Below are 17964 nucleotides of genomic sequence, written 5' to 3' on the forward strand. Positions count from 1 at the left end.
GGCCCTGTACAACTGCAGAAGGAATTTATATGAAAAAACTGTCTAAAAGTACAATACTGGAGGTCTACAATGAAGCGTGGTATTGGTAAGAACATAAGGGTCTCTGGCGCTGTGTGGCAGCAACTCTACCGCTGCACCACTGTGCCGCCCTGTTGACTTGAACCTTTTCCTGACTTGTGGAAGACTTTGGGTTTTATATCAAACAATTGGGTTGCAGCTTGCATTTGTTTTTTGTATAGTGTAGGAAAATAACTGCAGATGCTGGTACAAATCGAAGGTATCACAAAATGCTGGAGTAACTCAGTCTGAAGAAGGGTCTCGACCCGAAACGCCACCCATTCCTTCTCTCCTGAGATGCTGCCTGACCTGCTGAGTTACTCCAGCATTTTGTGATACCTTTGTTTTTTCTATGGTTTAATTTGGGGACTCGGAAACATAACACATTCTCAGCTATGTTGCACTGTACTCCAGTGGTGCTTGATCATGGTATCATTTTGTATCTTTTTATTAAAAGTGTCAATTTTTTTGCATATTTATTCAATTGCCATCTAAGTGCCTAAGACATAGGAGTAGAATTAGGCCATTCGGCCCATCGAGTCTGCTCTGCCATCAATCGTGGTTGATCTATCTTTCCCTCTCAACCCCATTCTGCTGCCTTCTCCCCATAAACCCTGACCACCCTTACTAATCAAGAACTTGTTAATCACTGCTTTAAAAATACCCAATGAATTGGCCTTCACCACCCTCTGTAGCAATGAATTCCACATGTTCACCACCCTCTGACTAAAGAAATTCCTCCTCATCATTCAAAAGATACGTCCTTTTACCCTGTGGCTGTGCATTCTGGTCCTGGACCCTCCTAGTTGGAAAAACCCTCTCCACATCCACTCTATCTCGGCCTTTCATTATTCTGTAGGTTTTAAGGAGATCCCCCCCCCCCCTCATTCTTCCAAACTCTATGTAAAACAAAAAAAGAAAATTATTCTAACCAGAGGAACTTGCTTTAAGAGCCCCACGAGCACTTCTTTATTGATAGTATCTGCGTCACAAATTCTCATGGGAAATTTGATGAGATTTAAAGATTGGACAATTCACTTTATATTTGCCGTGGTGCTCTCCCATTTAGTTTAGTTTAGCGATAGAGTGGGGAAGCAGGCCCTTTGGCCCTCCGATTCCGTGCCGACCAGCGATCCCTGTACACCTACACTATCCTACACACGCTAGGGATAATTTACAATTATACCAATGCAATCAGCCCACAAACCTGTACGTCTTTGGAGAGTGGGAGGAATTTGGAGATCTCGGAGAAACCCCACGCAGGTCACAGGGTGAACGTACAAACTGCGTAGAGACCGCAGCCATGGTCAGTATCGAACCCAGAATCGAATCTCTGGCGCTGAGAGGCAGCGACTCTACCGCTGTGCCACCATGTCGCCCACATCGCGTCTGGTATTCAGTGTTTGGAGATGCTGGTCGCCTGGCAACCTTTGAATTGACGCATCTGCTTAAATTCTCAACAGGTGTGTGAAATTTGAAGAAAGCAATGATTTAACTCAGCTGATTTTTGGAACTGTTACCGTCATACAAGCAAAGGATGCTGCCCCTCTGGAGGTGAGCTGTGAATTAAATCCATACAGAATGTGTAACGTACAAACACGATGGCTGATAGCAGTACCAATTACAGTGTTTCCTCCAAATGTTCCTGCAGTCTGTTGTGTCTCTAGGTAATAAATCTGGTCAGAATGTGGTTCTGGACAAACTGCATTGTTTTGTTGATGCTGATGAAGTGATGTGGTTTCTTACATCACCTGATTAAAAAAAATTATTGCTGCCTATTTTGTTAAGCTGAACATTTCCGACATCTGACTTGTTTATGCATTGAGTTCTAAATGTTGTCAACATCCAAAAATCAAATAAAACTGCAGATGCTGAAAATGTAAAAAAGATCAGAAAATGCTGGAAATACTCAGTTGGTCGGGCCACATCTGTGAGAAAGAGAAACAGAATGAACCTTTTAGTTTCAATATACATGAGTGATATTTTACTCTCTTGACATACTTTGCCAAGTATTTTGATTTTTTTTGTGATTTAAAAAAAAAGATTTTTAGAGATACGGCGCGGAAACAGGCCCTTCGGCCCACCGAGTCCGCGCCGCCCAGCGATCCCCGCACATTAACACTATCCTACACACACACTAGACAATTTTTACATTTACCCAGTCAAGTAACCTACATTCCTGTCCGTCTTTGGGGTGTGGGAGGAAACCGAAGATCTCGGAGAAAACCCACGCAGGTCACGGGGAGAACGTACAAACTCCGTACAGACGGCGCCCGTAGTCAGGATCGAACCTGAGTCTCCTGCTCTGCATTCGCTGTAAGGCAGCAACTCTACCGCTGTGCCACCGTGCCACCCTGCTCTGGTGTCATCCCACTCTCCAAAGATGTACAAGTTTGTAGGTTAATTGGTTTTGGTAAAATTGTAAATGATCTCTAGTGTGTAGGATAGTGCAAGTGTAAGGGGTGATCGCCGGTCGGCGCTGACTTGGTGGGCTGAAAGGCCAGTTTCTGCACTATATCTCTAAACTAAGCTGCTCATTGAGCTGCTTACAGCTTATCCCCATGGTCACCCTGGTTTCACCCTGTGTTCCAGAGGTATTCTTCCCTGTAGCTTAGCAAACTTCTCTTCCTCCCACTTCCGATGAAGGCTCATCAATGGCAGAGTAGTCTTGATGGGCCGAATGACCTAATTCTTCTCCTATAACTTATCTAAAATAAGACCAGGAAATGCTTGAAATACTCAGCTGGTCTGGCCACATCTCTGGGAAGAGAAACCGAGTTAATGTTTCAGGTTGACTATATATGAGTAATATTGTTATTTTTTACAAATTTTTTCTTCTTTTATTTTTGTGGAACTTTAGTTCAGTTTAGAGATACAGTCTGGAAACACACCCTTCGGCCCACTGAGTCCACGCCAACCAGCAATCACCTATACACCAGTTCTATGTTATCCCAGTTTCCCAACACACTAGGGGCATTTTTACAGAAGTCAATTAGCTTGAACCTATGAATCTGAAACATTACTAAGAACAAATCTGTGAGACATGATTTCACCTGCACAAAGTCATGGTGTCTATCCCGAACCAGTTCTCACCACGACCAGTTATCCTCAGGTCCCAGTCAACATGAAACAATGGGGGGGAAAGATTTAATAGGAGCCTGAGGGGTTACGTTTTTTCACAAAGGGTAGTGGGTGATGGAATGAGCTGCCGGAGTAGGTAGTCGAGGCAGGAACTATTGCAATGTTTAAAGAAACATTTAGGCAGGTAAGGTGGCGCAGTGGTAGAGTTGCTGCCTTACAGCGCTTACAGTGCCGGAGACCCGGGTTCGATCCCGACTCCGGGTGCAGTCTGTACGGAGTTTGTACGTCCTCCCTGTGACCTGCATGGGTTTTCTTCGAGATCTTCGGTTTCATCTCACACTCCAATGACGTACAGGTTTGTAGGTTAATTGGCTTGGTGTATGTGTAAGTTGTCCCTAGTGTGTGTAGGATAATGTGCGGAGATCAGTGGTCGGCATGGACTCGGTGGGCCGAAGGGCCTGTTTCCACGCTGTATCTCTAAACTAAACTAAAAAAACTAAACTAAACTAAAGGTACATGGATAGGATAGGTTTGAAGGGATATGGGACAAACGTAGGTAGGTGGGACGAGTATAGTCCCATGTTGGTTGACGTGGGCAAGTTGGGTCGAAGGACCTGTTTCTACGCTTATGACTATGACTTTATGACACTAATAACTAATGGTAAAATGGGACCAGAAGACATTACTTCCCAATCCTAGGTTTATGTTCAGGAAGAGGAAGGCAATTGAATTGTTTGGAGTCTTGTAACAAAGTCTATTTAAAACAAATTTTGGCTTCACGTAAACTAAATGCAAACATTAAATGTGCAAAAAAAGGACACACAGTGCTGGACTAACTCAGCGGGTCAGGCAGCATCTCTGTAGGACAATGCGGAGGTGACAAAATTGGGTTGGGAAGAAGGCTCTGATGAAGAGTCCCAACCAGAAACCTATAATGTCCTCCAGAGATGCTGCTGGACCCGCTGAGTTACTCCAGTGCTTTTTGTCTTTTTTTGAAAACCAGCATCTGCAGTTCCTTGCGTCTGTGTTAAATGTGCAACTCCAAGTTGTTTTATTGTGCCTTTGATTTTGTGTTGTGAACAGAGTATCGACACGATGGTGGTCCTGGAGAGTTGTGGCAATCTGGTGCTGTACACTGGTGTTATTCGGGTATGTATCTGCCATGATTTTACTTTGTAAATCATTCTTGTGCTTTCTGAAATATTTCTAGCCACTTACATCAGAATACAAGACGGTTTAGCACAAGAACAGGTCCTTCAGACCACAATGACCGTGACGAGCATGATGTTGGGTTAAACTAATCTCTACCTGCATGTGATCCATATCTCTCCATTCCCTTCACGTCCATGTGCCCATCCAAAAGCCGATTGATATCCCTTTTCGGGTTCTTCGTGCCCTCTTCTCAACTTGTTAACCCACCCACTTTGTGTAATTAGCAAACTTGGCCACAATACACACTTTGTCCATACCATAGGGCGGCACGGTGGCGCAGCGGTAGAGTTGCTGCCTTACAGCGAATGCAGCACCGGAGACTCAGGTTCGATCCTGACTACGGGCGCCGTCTGTACGGAGTTTGTACGTTCTCCCCGTGACCTGCGTGGGTTTTCCCCGAGATCTTCGGTTTCCTCCCACACTCCAAAGACGTACAGGTATGTAGGTTAATTGACTGGGTAAATGTAAAAATTGTCCCTCGTGTGTGTAGGATAGTGTTAATGTGCGGGGATCGCGGACTCGGTGGGCCGAAGGGCCTGTTGCCGTGCTGTATCTCTAAATCTAAAAGAAAAAATTTAAAATTTACTTACATGTTTTAGACTTTAGAGATACAGTAAGGAAACAGGCCTTTCCGCCCACCGAGTCTGCACCGACCAGTACACTAACACTTTCCTACAAACCAGGGACAATTTAACAATTTTACCGAAGCCAATTAACCTACAAACCTGCACGTCTCTGGAATGTGGGAGGAAGCTGGAGCACCTGGAGAAAACCTACGCGGTCACAGGGAGAACGTACAAACTCCGTACAGACAGCACCCGTAGTCAGGATCGAACCCAGATCTCCGGCACTGTAAGGCTGAAACTCTACCGCTGCGTCGCCGTGCCGCCCGTTGGTAATCTGTTTTGGATACAGTTGAAGTCCCAGCACTGACTGCTGTGGCACCTACTAGTTACTGATTGCCAATCTAAAAATGCCCCGTTTATCCCAACTCCATTTTCCATTCGTCAGCTACTTCTTTATCTGTGGCAGTAAAGAATTGTACACCAGGGAAGCAAGTCTTTCGGCCCATTGAATCCATGCCAGCCATCAAGCATCCATTTACAATAATCCTACACTAATTCTATTTTAATTCTCCGCAAGTTCCCATCGACTCCCCGAAGATTCAGTGAGTCACCTATAAAGTTCAGATTTTTAGAATGATAAACACAATGACTAAATTTATTGGTTGCCTCCAAACCAGGGTGCAACTGGGAGTGAAAGGGAATGGATTTGTAGGGGTGAGTAGGTAATACTGAGGATAACAACAAATACGATACGATAGAACTTTATTTATTCCAGGAAGGAAATTGATCTGCCAACAGTCATAAAACACAAAATACATGAAACATGTAAGACAGTTATTAATAGTTATTAACTCTCAGAAGAGCCCAGTGAATCAGAGATAAAATTGACACTGGTTGGAGAAGCTTTCCTCTCCCAAGTTTTAGTTTTGGAGATACAGCTTGGACCAGGCCCAACAAGTCCATGCCGACCATCGATCGCCTATTCACACTAGTTCTGTTATCCCACTTTCACATCCACTCATCACACACTATGGGGCGATTTTACAGAGTCCAATCAACCTATAAACCAGCATATCTTTGGGATGCAGGAGGAAACTGGAGCACCCGGAGGAATCCCACGCAGTCACAGGGAGAACGTGCAAACTTCACACGAACAGCACCCAACGTCAGGATAGAACCCGGGTCTCTGGCGTTGTGAGGCAGCAGGTCCACCAGCTGCGCCACCGTGTCCCTATATAAACCCCAGTATTTCATGACTGGGGCTTATCCTATAAAGCTGCGTTAACTCTCCTGTAACTTGTTCTCCCTATTGCGCACATTTTGTTTCATCTCGCCATCATGTTTCATGCAGTTTGAATTTTCAATTGATGACGGTTTTATTTGCCCACTTGTAGATTATTTTGCATGTTTATGAAAATAATTCTGTTTCTTTTTAAAGGTAGGGAAGGTGTTTATCGCAGGACTTCCAGCTCCCTCGTTGTCGGTGTCCAACCCAATGCCACGGCCTAGCACTCCGTTGGGGAGTGTTAGTACTCCGGCCAGATCTTCCAGCAGACATCCTGGTGCACTGGACGAGGTAGGAAACTCTGCCATCTCTTCATTTAGATTCAGGTTAACACAACTGTCATTGGACATTATTCCAGAAGGATGTTTAGTTGAGTTTAGAGATACAGCACGGAAGCAGGCCCTTCAGCCCACCGAGTTCACACCGACCAGCGATCATCTTGTATATTGGCACTATCCTGCACACTAGGGGCATTTAACAATCTTTTACCAAAGCCAATTAACCTACATGTCCGTACGCCTTTGGAGTGTGCGTGGAAACCGGAGCACCCGGGGAAAACCCACGCGGTCACGGGGAGAATGTACAAACTCTGTACAAACGGCACCCCTTAGTCAGGATCGAAACCGGGTCTCTGGTGCTGCAAGGCAGCAACTCTACCGCTGCGCAACCATGCCACCAAAGAGCTGATTTTTAAAATAATTCTAGTCTATGGCATTGGGCTAACAATCCAGTATAGTGTACCCGATCCTAGAAATGCCCCAGTATGGTGGAAAACAGTGAGATGTTCTTGCTGCACAGTTGGAACGTGTGCAAACAAAAGAATAGAACCAAATCATCAACTCCAGATTTAGGGACATTTTCTTCCCAGCTGTTATCAGGCAATTGAACCATCCTATCACCAACCAGAGAGCAGTCCTGACCTCTCATTTACCTAATTGAAGACCTTTGAACTATCTTTAATCGGACTTTACTGGGCTCTATCTTTCACTAAACGTTATTCCCTTTATTCTGTACCTGTATGCTGTGGACAGCTTGATTGTAATCATGTAAAGGCTTTCCGCTGACTGGTTAGCAAGCAACAAGAAAAGCTTTTCACTGTACCTCGGTACACGTAATATTAATAAAGTAAACTAAACTAAAATCAATGCTATTGCTACAGGGCAAGCTGCTACCTTAACAAGAACCATTTTCTGTAATAGACTGTAATGGAGTGTAACAGGGCAGAGCTGGTAGAGCTGCTGCCGAACAGTACCAGGGACCCGAGTTCAATCCTCACCTTGGGTGCAGTCTAACGATGTTTGCACGTTCTCCCTGTGACCAGGTGGGTTTCCTCCGGGTGCTCCGGTTTCATCCCCTGTCCTAAAGACATACACGTTTGTTAGTTAATTGTCCTCTATAAAATTGTCCCTCGTGTGAAAATGGGATAACATAGAACTAGTGTGAACAGGTAATTAAAGGTCAGTGTGTTCACGGTGGGCTAAAGGGCCTGTTTCAATGCTGTATCTCTAAACTAAACTGAATGAAACTAAACCAAACTTTTTTTTTTCAATTCTCTCTCTGGCCCAAATTCCTACCAGACAAACATTTAAAGCGTTAACTCCCTCTCCCATTCCCACACTGACCTTTCTGTCATCGGCCTCCTCCACGGTCAGAGTGAGGCCCAGCGCAAAGTGATGGAACAGCAACTCATATTTCGCTTGGGCAACTTACAACCCAGTGGTTTGAATACTGATTTCTATATCTTCAAGTAACCCTTGCTTTCCCCCTATCTCCGTCCCTCCCTCATCCTAGTTCTCCGAATAGTTTCACTGTCCTCCTGAGACAATAGACAATAGGTGCAGGAGTAGGCCATTCGGCCCTTCGAGCCAGCTCCACCATTCAATGTGATCATGGCTGATCATTCTCAATTAGTACCCCGTCCCTGCCTTCTCCCCATACCCCCTGACTCCGCTATCCTTAAGAGCTCTATCTAGCTCTCTCTTGAAAGCATTCAGAGAATTGGCCTTCACTGCCTTTTGAGGCACAGAATTCCACAGATTTACAACTCTCTGACTGAAAAAGTTTTTCCTCATCTCCGTTCTAAATGGCCTACCCCTTATTCTTAAACTATGGCCCCTGGTTCTGGACTCCCCCAACATTGGGAACATGTTTCCTGCCTCTAACATGTCCAACCCCTTAATAATCTTAGATGTTTCAATAAGATCCCCTCTCATCCTTCTAAATTCCAGTGTATACAAGCCTAGTCACTCCAGTCTTTCAACATACGACAGTCCCGCCATTCCGGGAATTAACCTAGTAAACCTATGCTGCACGCCCTCAATAGCAAGAATATCCTTCCTCAAATTTGGCGTTCAAAACTGCACACAGTACTCCAGGTGCGGTCTCACTAGGGCCCTGTACAACTGCAGAAGGACCTCTTTGCTCCTATACTCAACTCCTCTTGTTATGAAGGCCAACATTCCATTGGCTTTCTTCACTGCCTGCTGTACCTGCATGCTTCCTTTCAGTGACTGATGCACTAGGACATCCAGATCTCGTTGTATGTCCCCTTTTCCTAACTTGACACCATTCAGATAATAATCTGCCTTCCTATTCTAACCACCAAAGTGGATAACCTCACACTTATCCACATTAAATTGCATCTGGCATGCATCCGCCCACTCACACAACCTGTCTAAGTCACCCTGCAACCTCATAGCATCTTCCTCACAGTTCACACTGCCACCCAGCTTTGTGTCATCTGCAAATTTGCTAATGTTACTTTTAATCCCTTCATCCAAGTCATTAATGTATATTGTGAATAGCTGCGGTCACTGATTGTCACCTTCCCCTCAGCTATCAATGAACCATTCTACATTTTCCTTGATCATATAGTCTTACAGCACGGAAACAGGCCCTTCTGCCAAACTTGCCCACACCGGCCAACATGTCTCATCTACACTAGTCCCACCTGCCTGCATTCATCCCATCTCCCTCTAAACCTGTCCTATCCATATACCCGTCTAAATGTTTCTTAAACGTTGCAATAGTACCTGCCTCAACTACCTCCTCTGGCAGCTCGTTCCATACACCTACCACCCTTTGCGCTAAAAAGTTACCCCTCAGATTCTTTAAAAATCTTTCCCCCCTCCCCTTAAACCTATGTCCTCTGGTTCTCGATGCCTTTACTCTGGGCAAGAGACTGTGCTTTTACCCAATCTATTCCTCTCATAATTTTATACACCTTTATATGATCACCCCTCATCCTCCAACGAAGAGAGTCCTCGCTTGCTCAACCTCTCCCTGCAGCTCAGCCCTCGAGTCCTGGCAACATCCTTGTAAATCTGCTCTGCATCCATTACAGTTTGACAACGTCTTTCCTGTAATATGGTGCCCAACACTGAATGCAATGCTCTAAATCCGGCCTCACCAACGTCTTGTACAACTGCAACATGTTGTTCCAACTTCTATACTCGATGCTCTGACTGATGAATGCCGATGTGCCAAAAGCCTTTTTGATCACCCTATCTATCTGCGATGTCACTTTCAACAAACTATGTACCTGTACTCCTAGATCCCTCTGTTCTACAACACTCCCAAGAGCCCCACTGTTCACCGTGTAGGTTCTGCCCATGTTCGTGTTCCCAAAATGCAACACTTCACATTTCTCTGTATTAAATTCCATCAACTGTTCCTCAGGCCACCTGCCCCACCGATCAAGACCCTGCTGCAATTCTTGACAATCATCTTCACTATCCACATCCCCACCCACTTTTGTGCCAGAATCAGAATTCAGAATTCAGAATCAGAAATCAGAATCAGAATCAGAATTACCTTTATTTGTCATCCAAAAAACAAGTCTTTTGGACGGGATTTCGTCACCCACAGTCCAACAGTAAGAGCAATAAAATAAGCAATTACACAACCACAAACTAACACAAAAAAAAAAAGAAAAGAAACATCCATCACAGCGAGTCTCCTCCAGTCCCCTCCTCACTGTGATGGAAGGCCAGAATGTCAGGCAGTTGTAGTTGCCACGTTCCAGGCCGCGCCGGACGGTGAAAGGTCCGCAGCGGACCTGCAAACTTGCTAACCATGCCATGTACGTTCTCATCCAAATCATTGATATAGATGATGAACAGCAATGGGGCCAGCACCGAACCCTGAGGCACACCAGTAGTCACAGGCCACCATGACGAAAAGCAACCTTTCACCATCACCATCTGCTTCTTTCCATGTAGCCAATTTTCTATCCATTCAGCTATCTCTCCTTGGATCCCATGGGATCTAACCAGCCTACCAATGCGGAACTTTGTCAAATGCCTTACTGAAATCCATGCGTACATCTACAGCTCTGCCCTCATCGACCTTTTGGTCACATGTTCAAAAAACTCAATCAGATTCGTGAGACTCGACCTACCAAGTACAAAACCATGTCGACTATCTCTAATCAACCCTTGTCCATCTAAGTGCATGTATATCCTATTCCTCAGAATACTCTCTTTTTTTTATTATCAAAAAATGTATTCAATTATTTAAAAACAATATTTACAATACAATAAAACAAAACAGAACCCACCACCAGAATACAATACAAACAAATATACCAAAATAAACTATTATACAACTATACAATCCCTATCCAGGATGCATCCAATCCCCCGCGGTGCCCAGTGGTCCCGGAAATCCCCCAGGGTGCCCGTGGACAGCGCACAGTCCCTCTCCAACACCACCTGGGCGCGGACGTAACCCCGGAAAAGGGGTAGGCAGCTGGCTCGGGCACAGAATACTCTCTGGTAACTTTCCGACCGCAGATGTTAAGCTCAGCGGCCCATAGTTCCCAGCCTTTTCCCTGCAGTCCTTCATGAATAGAGGAACAACATTTGCCTCCTTCCAGTCTTCTGGCACCTCGCCTTTATTTAACAATGACATAAATCTCCTGCAATTTCTTCACTAGCTTTCCACTGTGTCCTTGGATATATCTGATCAGGAGATTTATCTATCTTCATATGCGCCAGGACCTTCAGCACATCTGCGACCATAATACTGACTGTTCTCAAGACACTTCTAGTGACGACCCCAAGATTCCCCCATCCTCTTTCTTCTCGGTAAAAACAGATGAGACATATTCATTGAGGACCGTGCCCATTTCCTGCGGCTCCATGCAGAGGTGACCGCTTTGATTCCTCAGGGATCCCACTCTCTTTCTGGTTGCCATTTTTCCCTTTATGTGCTTACAAAACCTCTTGGGATTGTCCTTAATGCTATCTGCTAGAGCTATCTCATCCCCTTATTGCCCTACTGATTTCCTTTTTTAGTTTACTCCTTAGTTCCCAGAATTCCTCCAGGAATACACTTGATCCCAGCTGCCTATACCTGTCTCATGCCTCCTTAATCTTGACCAATGCCTCAATTTCCCCATCATCCATGCTTCCCTACATTTGCCTGCCTTGCCCTTCATTCTAATAGTGACATGCATGTCCTGAACTCTTGTCAGCATACCATTAGAACCATCCCACTTTCCTGACATTACTTTTTCATCAACCTACAACTATCTACTTGAGCAAGTTCTTGTCTAATACACTCCAAGTTGGCCTTGCCCCAATTTAGCATCTTTACAACTTATCCGTCCATATTTCTATGTCTCCCGCTTCCCTGACTCTCAGTCTGAAGATGGGTCTCAACCCATCACCCATTCCTTCTCTCCAGAGATGCTGTCTGTCCTGCTGAATTGCTCCAGCATTTTGCATCTATCTTTGGTATAAAGCAGCATCCTCAGTTCAACAGTTCAACAGAGCTTTATTTGTCATTCGGTACCAAGGTACCGAACGAAACTACATAGCAGTCACACAAAAAAGAACACGAGACACATAACCCCAACACAAACGTCCATCACAGTGACTCCAAACACCCCCTCACTGTGATGGAGGCAACAAAACTTCCACTCTCTTCCCCACGCCCACGGACAGACAGCTCATCCCCGACCGACCCGCACAGTCCCCGCAAGGGGGTGGAAGTCTCCGCGGCCGAGTCGCACCGGGCGCTGAAACGTCTCGCGGCCGAGCCGGGCGATGGAAGGCCCCGCGACCGAGCCTTGCGCAGCTAAGTCCCACAGCCGAGCCGCACCGGGCGATGGAAGGCCCCGCGGCCGAGCCGCACCGGGCGATGTTAAGTCCAGCGGCCGAGCCGCACCAGCGATGAACAGTCCCGCGGCCGAGCTGCATCAGCGATATAAAGCCCCGCGGCCGAGCCGCACCGGGCGATGTTAAGTCCCGCAGCCGAGCCGCACCAGCGATGAAAAGTCCCGCGGCCAAGCCGCACCGGCAATGTTAAGTCCCGAGGCCGAGCCGCACCGGGCGATGTTAGGCCCCGCGGCCGAGCCGCACCGGGCACTGTTAAGTCCAGCGGCCGAGCCGCACCAGCGATGTAAAGTCCCGCGGCCGAGCCGCACCGGGCGATGAAAAGTCCCGCGGCCGAGCCGCACCGGGCACTATTAAGTCCCGCGGCCGAGCTGCACCGGGAGATGTTAAGTCCAGCGGCCGAGCCGCACCGGGCGATGTTACGCCCCGCGGCCGAGCCGCACCCCGCGCCGTGAGGAAGAGACCTAAAAGAGAAAGGTTTCCCCCACCCCCCCACCACCCCCCCACCCACACCACCCACACCACCACCCCCCACACATACACAACCAAAAAAAAACAAAAACCATCCCAACACCGACATACAACAAAAAAAAAAGGAAAAAAGACGAACAGACTGCTAGCGAGCCTTTGCTTGGCTTTAGAGTCTTACCTAACAGCAATATTTTCGAGAAAAAGCTTATAACTCTATTACATAGAGATAGTATTTGCATAGTCCCATATGCAGCCAAAACTCCCAATTTATGTAGGATGGAACTGCAGATGCTGGTTTACACAGAAGTTAGACACGAAATGCTAGAGTAACTCAGCGAGTCAAGAGCTCCCAATTTATATTGTGATTGTTCCTCTTAATGGATGATATCAAATTTATTTATTAGTGCTCGTGGATAAAAAGTCTATACAAAAACCTTTTGTGTAATAGTTACTTTATAACTTTTGGCACCTGGTGTAAAAACAGAAAATGCTGGCAGTGTTTAGTGGGTCAGGCAACATTCTTTGGAGAAAGTGCTAATATTTCAGTTCATGTTCACAAGTCAAAGGACCAGAATCCGGCCATCCGAGTATACTCCGCCATTCGATCAAGGCTGATCCATCTTACCCTCTCAACCCCATTCTCCTGCCTTCTTCCCATAACCTTTACTAATCAAGAATCTGCCAATCATCGCTTTAAAAACACAAAATTACTTGGCCTCCACCGCTGTCTGTGGCAAAGAAATCCACATATTCACCACTCTCTGACTAAAGAAATTCTTCCTCATCTCCTTTGTAAAGGTACATAGCTTTATTCTGATGATGTGCCCTCTAGTCCGAGACTCTCCCACTAGTGGAAACATCCACTACACATCCACTATTCAGGCCTTTCATTATTGGGTAAATTTCAATGAGGCCCCCCTCATCCCTCCACACTCCAGCAAGTACAGGCCCAGTGCTATCAGTGCCGAATTATTAGTTTTCTGCTCACAACCACAGCTTACATTTTCCCCACCTCTTGGATGACACAGTGGTGCAGCAGTAGAGTTGCAGCCTCACAGCGCCAGAGACCCAGGTTCGATCCTGACCACAGTGATGTCTGTACTGAGTTTGAACGTTCTCTCTGTGACCGCGTGGGTTTTCTCCGGGTGCTCCGGTCTCCTCCCACATTGTTCTCTCTGTGACCGCGTGGGTTTTCTCCGGGTGCTCCGGTCTCCTCCCACTTTCCAAAGAAGGTCAGGCTTGTAGGTTAATTGGCTTTGGTAAGTTGTAAAATTGTTCCTCGTCTGTGCAGGTCAGTGTGCGGGGTGATCGCTGGCCGGCACAGACTCGGTAGTACCCCAGGGTCTGATACTGCGCTGTATCTCTAAAGTCTAAAGTAAAATCTAAATGCACTCCATCCAGACCTTTCACTATTCGGTAAGTTTCAATGAGGTCCTCACTCATTCTTCTAAACTCCATCGGGTACAGGCCCAGTGCCGTCAAACGCTCATTATATGATAACCCACTCATCCCCGGGATCATTAAGTCCAGTGATCGGATATTCTGATGAGGTTTTTCAACTGAGATGTGTACTCTGTTTCCCTCATCACAAATACGGCTTGACCTGCTGAGATTTATTTGTCAGCATATTTCTGATTTTATTTCAAATTTCCGGTCTCTGCGATATTTTGAATGCAAATCCTTATCGTTTTTTGTTTTTTGTTTCAAGAACGTGTGGCCCTCTCCAGTTCCAGAGCTGAGTGATTCCACTAAGATTCATGACTCGACCTACATGGATGATTGCACCTTCCATCAGACGGGAACGTACATTCACTCTCTTCGGGATCCTGTCCAAAACCGAGTTACCTTGGTAGGTTTCTGCTGCAGACTTGCTTAATTTTCAGTTTAATGGGATACAGCGCGGAAACGGGCCCTTCGGCCCACCGAGTCCGCGCTGACCAGAGATTCCCGCACACTAACACCATCCTACGGACACTAGGGACAATTGTACAATTTCACTGAAGCCAATTAAGCTACAAACTTTCACGTCTTTGGATTGTGGAAGGAAACCGGAGCACCCGGAGAAAACCCAGGCGGGGAGAACGTACAAACACGGTACAAACAGCACCCGTGGTCAAGATCGAACCTGGGTCTCTGGTGGTGTAAGGCAATAACTCTACAGCTGCGCCACTGTGCTATGCTTCTATACAGGCTACTGAGCTGGATGATCAGCCATGATCATATTGAATGGCGGTGCAGGCTCGAAGGGCCGAATGGCCTACACCTGCACCTATTTTCTATGTTTTGTATGTGCCGCCCCAACTTGCTTGTTGGAATCCTTACCATCTGGAATTCCTGTCTTGTCTGCAAAGTTTCTGAATTCTATAGGCTCTGCTTAGTATGTTCTTATAAGAGCAGGAATATTAGTCCTTATCAACTCAGAACTGCACTGTTTCACATTGGTGCAGTGTTCATAATTTCATAGGTCATTCTGCCCATTGAGTCTACTCCGCCATTCGATCATGGTTGATCTATCTTTCCCATTCTCCTGACGTCTCCCCGTAACTCTTGATTCCTGTTTACTGATCAAGAATCTGTAAATCTCCACTTTAAAAACCCTCAATGACTTGGCCTCCACAGCCATCTATCGCAATGAATTCCAGATTCACCAACCACTAACTAAAGAAATTCCTCCTCAGCTCCTTTCTGAAGGTACGTCCTTTTATCCTGAAGCTGTGGCCTCTGGTCCTAGACTCTCCCACTAGTGGAAACATCCTCTCCACATCCACTCTATCCAGGCCTTTCACTATTCGGTAAGTTTCAATGAGGTCCCCCCCTGTTTCGCAAATGATTGGGAAGGAGTGAATTATTTGCATAAAGGTCACACGTCCGGTATAAATTTTTAAATTTTTTTTAAAGACGTTGAAAGGAAGACTTGCACACACTTCATGCCCAGTGGACATCCCAAAGCAGTTCACAGCTGAGAAAGACCTTTTTTGAAACACGCTGTATTTTACGAAAGGTTATATTGAGATGTGGATATGAGATAAACCGCACTGGAGAAGGGGACTGGGTGGCACGGTGGCGCAAAGTTAAAGTTGCTGCCTAACCGCGTCAGAGACCGGGTTCGATCCTGACCTCGGGTGCTGTCTGTTTGGAGTTTGTACGTTCTCCCTGTGGATTTCTCCGGCTGCTCCGGTTTCCTCCCACACTGCAAAGACGTGCAAAGACAAAGATCACTGGTGGGTGCGTACTCGGTGGGGAGAAGGGCCTGCTTCCACGCTGGATCTGTAAAAGTTAAAAAAAAGAAAGTTACTAGATCGGATTCCAAGGGACAGGATCTCCCACTATTTGGAAAGGCAAGGAATAATAAACGATAGACAGCATGATTTGTGTGCGAGAAATCATGTCTAATGCATTTGCTTGAGTTTTATGAAGAGGTGCCAAAGAGGATTGACAAGGACAGGGTGGTGGACATTGTCAACTGTAGCAAGCCCTTTAACAAGAAGCTTCACAGTAGGCTAGTCTGTAAGGTTAGATGACATGGGATCCAGGGAGAGCTGGCCAATTGGACACATAGGTAGACATAAAATGCTGGAGTAACAGCGGGACAGGCAGCCTCTCTGGAAAGAAGGAATGGGTGACGTTTCGGGTCGAGACCCTTCGTCAGACACAATTCTTACACAATTGGATACAAACCTAGCTTAGTGGAATGAGCCAGAGGGTGGTTGTGGAGGGCTCTTATTCAGTTTGTGTATGGAGTTTGTTCGTCCTCCCTGTGAACGCGCAGGTTTTCTCCGGGTGCACCGGTTTCCTCCCACATTTCAAAGACGTGCAGGTTTGTAGGTTAATTTGCTTCTGTAAAATGCTCCCAAGTGTGTAGGATAGATTAGTGTCCAGGTGATTGTTGGTCGGCGTGGACTTGGTGGGCTGAAGGGCCTGTTTCCACGCTGTATCTCTAATCTAAATTAAATTAAACTAATCAAATTTGAGAAGGATGTGGATCAAACACAGGCAATTGTGACTAACTCAAATAGCTGACAGAGTTGTCATGGACGAGTTGGGGCAAAGGACCTGTTTCTGATGTAAAACTCTGACACTGGACTGTGGTAACAACCTTCATGAACAGAGTCTCTGATCCAGCTGTAAGAATGTTGCCCATTGAGACATGTAACATGGCAGCCATTTCTTAGGGAGCTTAAACAGGCAGTGAAATAAGTTGTTTTTCTAAGTTGAGCCTTGCCTGTACATCTTCACTCAATGACGGCAAGTATTTTGTTTTCTTTTTCTTCAGGAAATGAGTAATGGCAATTTAATTAGGATCTCAATGCCTGAAATAACAAATTCTCAACTGGGTAAGTGCAAGAAAATCTTGATATTCTTCAAAGTGTTTAAATGGAAAGTGCAAAATACAGATGGTCCGTTATTGTAAATGGAGGCAAGAGGAACTGCAGGTGCCGATTTACAACAAAAAAAAAAGAGAGAATGTGCTGGAGTAACTCAGTGGGTCAAGAAATGTCTCTGGAGAACCTGGATAGGCGACATTTTGGGTCGGAATCCCCCCAACCATAATCAGTCTGAAGAAAGGTTTGGTAATAAAAAAAGTGCTGGAGTAACTCAGCGGTTCAGGACCATCTCTGGAGGACATGGATAAGTGACGTTTCAGGGTCAGAACCTTTCTTCAGGCGCAAAACCTTCTTGAGTTTGAGGAAAAGTCCTGACCCGAAACGTCGCCTATCTGTGTTCTCCAGGGATGCTGCGTGGCCTGCTAAGTTACTCCAGCACTTTGTCTTTCTCTAACTTCAAGTAACCCTTGCGTCCCCTCTCTCTCCCCACCCTAGTCTTTGTACTAGTTTCGCCGTGGTCTTGGTGAGTTTAATTGTTTGTATAACTCCCCACACCTTCCACACAGCCAACAATGGACCGTTTCCTTGACCATTGTTTCTTTTTTGCATATCTCTCATTAATTTGTTCTATATCTCTCTATATCACGCCCATATCTCTCGTTTCCCTTTCTCCTGACTCTCAGTCTGAAGAAGGGTCTCGACCCGAAACATTAACTATTCCTTTTCTCCTGGGATGCTGCCTGACTGACCCGCTGAGTTACTCCAGCATTTTGTGTCTATCTTTATCCTTTTCTGTTTTTATGTGTGATGAACTAAGTGTGGACTTGGGCATTGTCACCAAATGCATT

The 17964-nt window shown here is 45.9% G+C and overlaps 1 protein-coding gene across 3 annotated transcripts in view; it reads left to right on the forward strand.

Moving 5' to 3' along the window:
• anapc1 (anaphase promoting complex subunit 1) overlaps positions 1-17964 on the forward strand; it is a 132238-nt gene that overhangs the window by 53325 nt on the left and 60949 nt on the right. For 2 of the 3 annotated variants that reach the window (XM_078398895.1, XM_078398894.1), the window contains 5 exons: positions 1521-1611; positions 4222-4287; positions 6355-6492; positions 14500-14640; positions 17065-17125. In XM_078398895.1, the coding sequence (XP_078255021.1) occupies positions 1521-1611; positions 4222-4287; positions 6355-6492; positions 14500-14640; positions 17065-17125 (497 nt within the window). The remainder of the gene's footprint in view (positions 1-1520; positions 1612-4221; positions 4288-6354; positions 6493-14499; positions 14641-17064; positions 17126-17964) is intronic. The other variant, XM_078398896.1, reaches the window with a different exon arrangement.

The sequence above is a fragment of the Rhinoraja longicauda genome, chromosome 5 (assembly GCF_053455715.1).
Source record: "Rhinoraja longicauda isolate Sanriku21f chromosome 5, sRhiLon1.1, whole genome shotgun sequence".
Classification (NCBI taxonomy): Eukaryota; Metazoa; Chordata; class Chondrichthyes; order Rajiformes; family Arhynchobatidae; genus Rhinoraja; species Rhinoraja longicauda.